This window comes from Amphimedon queenslandica, unplaced genomic scaffold (assembly GCF_000090795.2).
Source record: "Amphimedon queenslandica unplaced genomic scaffold, v1.1 AMPQUscaffold_13403, whole genome shotgun sequence".
NCBI classification, from domain to species: domain Eukaryota; kingdom Metazoa; phylum Porifera; class Demospongiae; order Haplosclerida; family Niphatidae; genus Amphimedon; species Amphimedon queenslandica.
In genome coordinates, this window is record NW_003546361.1 from 146,948 (window position 1) to 155,903 (window position 8,956).

Sequence of the window (8,956 nt, forward strand, 5' to 3'; positions counted from 1 at the left end):
TAATGACAAAAATTAGACCATTGATAGTTGGTAGTACAAATACAACAATCACAAGTACTATACCACTATATTTATACAGTGCCACGGTGTGGAACAAAAAAGAGGCAACAATATTTGTACATCCAAGTGCCATAGTTACAAACAAGATAAGAAATTCAACAAAATTATGAATATTTCTTTGAAAAGGACGAAAGATGATAACTGTTACTGATAGTAAGAAGGAACAGCAAGCTTGAGAAATTGGTAATGACAATATGTAATACTTTGCATAAATGAATTGACTCAAAATGATTATTCTTGCCAGTAGGTATAGTCCAGCCATGAAACGATAATCATAAGTATTCTCAGTTCCATTCTTATAAGGACCAGTAAACACATCACCCAGTGATATCAGTAGCTGCTTCCTCAAATGTAAACAATCCAATAACTTATGAAACCATTTGAATGGATAAAGGAGTAAATAAAGTGTTGGTAGAACAATTAGAAATAATAACACTAAGATTGCAAAGAAACCAGCAGCACCATGTACCCCCTTAAAGTAATCCTGCTTCAAATCATAATAGAATTTTAATATAGTATCATTGGAGATTGATGTAATGTTTGCATTGAAGCTCAATATTTTAAAGGAAGTGGCAGTCAATTGAGTGAAGCAGAGTATATATATTGATGCTATAGAGTGAGTAAAAGATGGTTCAATGCCAGTCATACTCCAGAAACGAGCCATGCAATGATGAAATGGTCTAGTAATAAATACTACACACTTGTAACCTTTATCATACAATGTTATCCAAACATAGAGTAAGAGGAGGAGGAGCAATGGATAGAATCCTATCACATACCAAAAGGAAATTACTCCTAATGGTGGTGTATTAGGTGATATACACATAACATAATCAAATATAAATTGAGTGAAATCTAAATTAAATATTTTGCATGGCATTTTAGTCAGTGAAAAAACTGAATATTCTCCATAATCATCCCCATTATAATAAGAAAAATAGTAATAATAAACAGAATAACTTATTGTTAATATTTGTGAATAGAATACTACTCCATTAATAAATCCATTGGTTAGTTGTATATTAAATATTATTATTAATAATACCATGATTGTGATAGGTAATATTTCTATTGCAATAAATACCAGTAAACCATATTCATCACATTCAATACAGATGAAGTTAATATCAGGGTTCAATGGTACTCCTTTCAATGTGCAATCAAGAAAATGCTGTTTTGTAACATTGTCATAACAATATCTATTGCCTTTGCAATCATTGCCATAGTAATCTAAACAAGGAATGTGATATATGCTATCACAGGCTGGCAGTGGTGGAAAGGGATACATTTTAATACAACTGCCTTTGTCAAAATTATAACCAGAGGAGCATTCAGTTGTCACATTCACAGTTGTACTAGTGTTAATATTAATCAGATGTAACGTTTGAACATAAATTGATACTTCAATAGGACCAGCACCAATATAATTATTGAAACATTTGTCCACGTTATAGCATCTATCATAAGGGTAACAGTTTGGTTGTGAAATATTATAGCACTCAGGATCAATTGAAGAATTAATACTAATACAAACACTAAGATAATTTTTCCAACCTATTCGCTCATTAGTACTATCAGTAACATGAGCATAAAATGAAAGATAGCTACACTGACAGTTGTAGTACCGGTAATAATCATAGCAATATACGGATGCATTAACATAGCCTACCACTAGCTGTAAATTTGGACTAGCCTCATCCCCCAGACCTGGTTCATTGTGTGTAGTAATATCAAAGGATGGTTCAGTACATGTAACAGGAACATTGTTACAATTATAAAGACTAACACATTCAAATACAATATACCTCGACCAGTTATATGAAGAAGACGAAACATGTAGACACGTGATACTAACCTCTTCATATCTACTACCATCCCTCATACCAATAATACTCACATTATTTCTCAGTAGCTGTGCCTCTAGTAGACTAGTAGTGTCTAGTGTATATGTACCAGGAGACAGGTTGATAAGGATACCTGATGAGCAGTTGTATTGTAGAGTAGCAGTTCCTTGTATAGCTAGATCAATAGTAGCACAAGGTGTTTGAACTCCTCCAGTCCAACAAGAGGTATTGTTGATACCATCAGATGAACTGACATAGATCTTACACTCCAAACCAGCAGCAGAATATACTAGAACAAGAGAAAGAAGAGAGACAAGAACCACTTCAGGAACCACCATTGTGATCCAGCCAGTCTCCCCCTAAACTACTGCTCATGTGATTGTTTAGATATCAAACCAAAGTTGATAAAATCTGTGTTCATTAAATAAATATAGATCTCAATTTTTATTAGTTTAAATAGTTTGAGGTAATTCTGACTAAAATTTTTTTATTTGCGTTCATTCTTAAAATGTGCCAATTCCTAAAAAATACCCTGTACTATAATATCAAGCCCATGCTTTTTCTCAAAAATGGCTCAAAAATCACCCCAAACTTTTATTACATTCTTTGATGCATATCAATGTCCTTATGCTATTCAGAAAATGTGAGCAGATTCTGTTTAAAAATTTTTCAAGTTGTGACCATTTTTTTAAATTTTATTTTTATTTATTTTTTGACCACATGTACACATTGACACATGCAACTTTATAAAAAATAGATCAGATCAAACTTAATTGTCACATCCTCCAACTGAACATTAATCACAATTGGAATAGCAAATATAGCAAAAAAATCACACAAAAATTTAAAAATAGTTTTAAAAAACCTACATAAAGCAAAAAAATTAACTATTCAGCAATAATCTAAAGCTGTAAAATAATCCCAAAAAGTTAAACAGTATCTTCATTAATACTGCCATAAGTAGCAGGTGCAGCAATAGGTTGCTGATGCTCACCACATACATCATACATTCTACCAGAAACATGTTGTTCATCATATTCTTGTGGATTCTCCATACGATCAGCAATACGATCATTATCATTACCAACTAATAGCTGATAGCCTTCTTCTTGATTTCTGTCAGCCACTGGATTGTTTTTTTTATGATAACGATGACATGATTTTATCATTTTGTATACCTGGTAGATTATATAACCTGGTATAATAATACCAAAAACTAGACCATTGACAGTTGGTAGCATATATGCAATTATGGTATCTATTATATCACCAACATCAGAATAAACTGAGCTTAAGATACGGAAAGACTCAATAATGCTTGTGCATACAAAAACTGTAGTTACAAACAAGATAAGACATTCAGCAAAATTATGAATATTTTCTTGAAAGGGACGAAAGATGATAACTGTTACTGCTAGTAAAAAGGAACAGCAAGCTTGAAAAACTGGTATCAAAATGATGGAATAATATCCATAAATGAATTGACCCAAAATGATTATTCTTGTCAGTAGGTATAATCCAGCCATGAAACGATAATCATGAGTATTCTCAGTTCCATTCTTATAAGGACCAGTAAACACATCGCCCAGTGATATCAGTAGCTGCGGTTTTTTCAAACGTAAACAATCCAATAACTTATGAAACCATTTGAATGGATAAAGGAGTATATAAAGTGTTGGTAGAACAATCAGAAACAATAACACTAAGATTGCAAAGAAACCAGCAGCACCATGAACCCCCTTAAAGTAATCCTGCTTCATATCATAATAGAATTTGGTATTGTTAAAACCAAGTGTTTCATTTTTAGGAGCAACACTCAGTATTTTAAAGGAAGTGGCAGCTAGTTGAGTGAAGCAGAGTATATATATTGATGCTATAGAGTGAGTAAAAGATGGTTCAATGCCAGTCATACTCCAGAAACGAGCCATGCAACGATGAAGTGGTCTAGTAATAAATACTACACACTTGTAACCTTTATCATACAATGTTATCCAAACATAGAGTAAGAGGAGGAGGAGCAATGGATAGAATCCTATCACATACCAAAAGGAAATTACTCCTAATGGTGGTGTATTAGGTGATATACACATAACATAATTATAAGCAAATGGAGTGAAATCTAAATTAAATACATTGCATGGTATTACAAATAGTGGTACATACTGGTATGGGCCATAATCATAACCATTATCATAATAATAAACATGATAATAATAAACAAAATAACTTATTACTATTATTTGTGAATAGAATACCACTCCATTAATAGATCCATTGGTTAGTTGTATATTAAATATTATTATTAATAATACCATGATTGTGATAGGTAATATTTCTATTACAATAAATACCAGTAAACCATATTCATCACATTCAATACAGATGTCAGGATCATTCATTGGTATTCCCCAGTCTGATGCACAGCCTGTATAGTACTCTCCTGTAGTATTATCAGTACAGCAATCAGAAAATATATCCTTTATGCAAGGAAGCTTGTATGATGGACTTCCTATGTCACAAGTAGAATTACCGGTAATTTGATCACAGTTTCTATTGCCAGACTCACATTGTACTGTAACATTCACAGTTCTACTGATATTGATATTAATAGGACCAAGTGTTTGAATGTAAATTGATACTTCAATAGGGCCAGCATTAATATAATCATTGAAACAATTCTTTACTTGATAAAATCTATCATCACCAGGGTACTCACAGTTTGGTTTTGAAATAGTATAGCACTTTTGATCAAGCTTTTGAGAAGAATTAATACTAATACAAGCATTAAAGCTATACTTCCAATCATATTGATTAACTGAATCAGTGATATAAGCATGAAATGATAGATAATGACACTGACAATTGTCATTCTGGTAATGATCATAACAAGATATGTATGTATCAATGACATCTAAGTGTAATTCATAATTTTGATCAGCCCCATCCCCCAGTACTGGTTCATTGTGTGTAGTAATATCAAAGGATGGTTCAGTACATGTAACAGGAACATTGTTACAATTATAAAGACTAACACATTCAAATACAATATACCTCAACCAGTTATATGAAGAAGACAAAACATGTAGACACGTGATACTAACCTCTTCATATCTACTGCCATCCCTCATACCAATAATACTCACATTATTCCTCAGTAGCTGTTGCTCTAGTAGACTAGTAGTGTCTAGTGTATATGTACCAGGAGACAGGTTGATAAGGATACCTGATGAACAGTTGTATTGTAGAGTAGCAGTTCCTTGTATAGCTAGATCAATAGTAGCACAAGGTGTTTGAACTCCTCCAGTCCAACAAGAGGTATTGTTGATACCATGAGATGAACTGACATAGATCCTACACTCCAAACCAGCAGCAGAATATACTAGAACAAGAGAAAGAAGAGAGACAAGAACCACTCCAGGAGACATCATTGATTCAGGGCTGCCAAAAATAGTAGATTCAGTAGTACTGATTGTGTTATGAATGGATGGCCAAAACTACATCATTGTTATGGATGGTTGGTTCAATAATGAAAGCACAAGTACACCCCCAAAATTCTTCCTGTGATTGTTATACTATACTATAGTTGGTAATAATAATAAGAATAATAATAATAAACTAGTATTTTCACAGAAATTAGTAAATCACTAGAAAATAAGCAAATCATCCTTGGTGACTGCCTATGCAATTGCAGAAGAATGGTGTTATTGTTAAACAGCAAAAATTTCATTGTTATAGGCAATGGTATGTGAATTATAACTTCAGTGGAGTATGCATGCATGGTAACATTGTAAAAAAAGAACATCACTATCAGACATGCATTGTGATATTAAACATTAATTGGATTTCAGATTCTACCAGTAGTTACACCAATCGAGACCCAGCAGTAGCTTTTAGCTTGTTGTCAAGACAACACAATGTATAATTCAATTATTAGTAACGTGGTAGCATTACTAAGTAAGATTCGCCCCCAAACAAAATGGCTGCCATGACTTTTGCAGCCTTGCTATATAGATATTAGAGTAAATGAAAAAAATTAATAGGTAAATTTACTCTAATATTTATGATTCAATTGTCTAAATTAATTTTCTCAGTTTCCTATCTATACTTCAAGAAAGGGTCACCTACTCAACAGTCTCACCCCCTAAACTACAACTACATTTGATTGTTTAGATATCAAACCAAAGTTGATAAGAACGTCCTTAGATCAATGTCATTATTTTATTGGGACACCACTTGATGTTAGCAAGTCAATACATGTGCATAAAATAAGTATAAATCTCTCTTTTATTGACTTAAATGTAGTCTGATGTGGAGACTTGAGGTGATTCTGAGATGATAAAAGCATGGGCTATAATAGTATTGTATATCTACTATACTATTATAGCCCATGCTTTTATTCAAAAAATTGACTCAAAGTTTTATTACATTTTATGAGTAAAAATTTAAGCAAATTTCAACTTAAATTGTTTCAAATTGTGACAATTTTTAAATATGCAAAAATCTGAACAATAATTATAGCCCATGCTTTTTCCTTTAAATGGCTTCAAAATCCCTCCCAATTTTTTATTACATTTTTTGATGCATATCGATGCACTTATACTTATTTTTAAAGCATAATGGCAATAAATATAGCTTATTCAACTAAAATCAATTGACACAGCACATACAGTTATAACTTATAAACTATAGTCAAACCTGTCTATTCCGGACACCTTGGGACCCAATAATTTACTGTCCTGATTATGAACCTGTCCCTATTTTAGAGGTTCATTTATATTGCATTGTATTGGCAACTACGTGTCCTATTCATAGAAATGTGATAATTCTTCTGCTATGCATGCTTATTATTCAGCGCATTGCACAATATAGACGTGTTGTTTCTCAATTTCAAAAATTATTTTCCAGAAATTGTTTTAGAAATACAGCCTACAAAATCAAATAATGTTCAGTAGCTAACACAATAACTAAAAAATAGTTTCAGTAATTCAAACAGTAGCTGCTTCATTAATACTGCCATAAGTAGCAGCTGTAGCAATAGTAATAGGTTGTTGATGCTCACCAGATACATCATACATTCTACGAGGAACATGTTGTTCATCATATTCTTGTGGATTCTCCATACGATCAGCAATCCAATCATCATCATTACCAACTAATGGCTGACGGTCTTTTTCTTGATTTCTGTTAGCCACTGGATTATTTCTTTTATGATAACGGCGACATGATTTTATCATTTTGTATACCTGGTAGATTATATAACCTGGTATGATAATGACAAAAATGTACCATTGACAATTGGTAGCACTACAAGAATCAAAAATAATATGCTATCTAGTGGACTAGTTGATGGTAAAAAAGAGATAACACTATTTGTACATCCAAGGGCCATAGTTACAAACATGATTAAAAATTCAACAAAATTATGGATATCTCTTTGAAAAGGACGAAAGATGATAACTGTTACTGCTAGTAAGAAGGAACAGCAAACTTGAGAAATTGGTATTGAAAATATGGAATAATATTCATAAACAAATTGACTCAAAATGATTATTCTTGCCAGTAGGTATAGTCCAGCCATGAAACGATAATTATAAGTATTCTCAGTTCCATTCTTATAAGGACCAGTAAACACATCACCCAGTGATATCAGTAGCTGTTTCCTCAAATGTAAATGATCCAATAACTTATGAAACCATTTGAATGGATAAAGGAGTATATAAAGTGTTGGTAGGGGCTTCAGCCTCCCCCATTCCTATGCCTATGCAGTAATTACATTCCAGCATGCAACAAAAAGCCTTCAGCCACTGACAGCTAGTGAGTGTTTCCAGACCTTTCCTCCAAAAGCAAAGGGGCGGGGCACAAGACTATGTGCATAGAATATAAGTGTAGATCTCATAATTTAAATGTAACGTATGAGTTTGAGGTGACTCTGACTAACTTTTTTAGTTATGTCTATTTTTTAAAATGTGCCAGTTCCTGAAAAATACCCAGTATTTTACAGCTGATGCTTTTTCCAAAAAATGGCTCAAAAATGACCCCAAATTTTTATTACAATTTCTGATACATGTTGATGTCCTTATGCAGTGTAGAAAGTTTGAGCTGATTTCGACTCCAATTTTTTTAGATATGACCATTTAAAAAATTTTATTTATAGTAATTTATTTTGACCACATGTACATGTACACAGTGAGACATGCACTCTATAGGAAAGTAGATCAGATCAAATTTAATTGTCACATCCTCCAACTGAACATTAATCACAATTGGAATAGCAAATCTAGCAAAAAATCACACAAAAAATTTAAAAAATAGCTTAAAATATTAATTTCATTATTAGCCTATTCTATCATTATCAGTACAATATTCAGCAGTTAACATAAATCAAATAGTAGTTTCACTGCAGCTGCCATAAGTAGCAGCTGTAGCAATAGTAATGGGTTCATTGGGTTTTTGTTGCTGCGGCTGTCTATCATACTCATATATTTTACCAGGAACATGTTGTTCATCATATTCTTGTGGATTCTCCATATGATCAGCAATCCAATCATCATCATTACCAACTAATGGCTGATGGTCTTCTTCTTTATTTCTGTTAGCCACTGGATTATTTCTTTTATGATAACGATGACATGATTTTATCATTTTGTATACCTGGTAGATTATATAACCTGGTATAACAATGACAAAGAATATACCATTGGCAATTGGTAGTACAATTACAAGAATCACAATTATTAATAGATCTAGATCACTAGATCTATCCAACGTTGGGAGTAAAAAAGAGGTAACAATATTTGTACATCCAAGTGCCATATAGGAAAAAACATAACTAAAAACTCATCAAAATTATGAATATTTCTTTGAAAAGGACGAAAGATGATAACTATTACTGCTAGTAAGAAGGAGCAGCAAGCTTGAGAAATTGGTATTGAAAACATAAAATAATGTCCAAAAATGAATTGACTCANAATGATTATTCTTGCCAGTAGGTATAGTCCAGCCATGAAACGATAATCATAAGTATTCTCAGTTCCATTCTTATAAGGACCAGT

General features: G+C 32.5%; 1 protein-coding gene across 1 annotated transcript in view; it reads right to left on the reverse strand.

The window, feature by feature from the left end:
* Positions 1-8,147: 8,147 nt before the first annotated feature.
* LOC109582053 (uncharacterized) overlaps positions 8,148-8,956 on the reverse strand; it is a 14,639-nt gene continuing 13,830 nt past the window's right edge. The window contains exon 2 of the mRNA XM_019996615.1: positions 8,148-8,952. Within this exon, the coding sequence (XP_019852174.1) occupies positions 8,648-8,952 (305 nt within the window). The 3' untranslated portion in view covers positions 8,148-8,647. The remainder of the gene's footprint in view (positions 8,953-8,956) is intronic.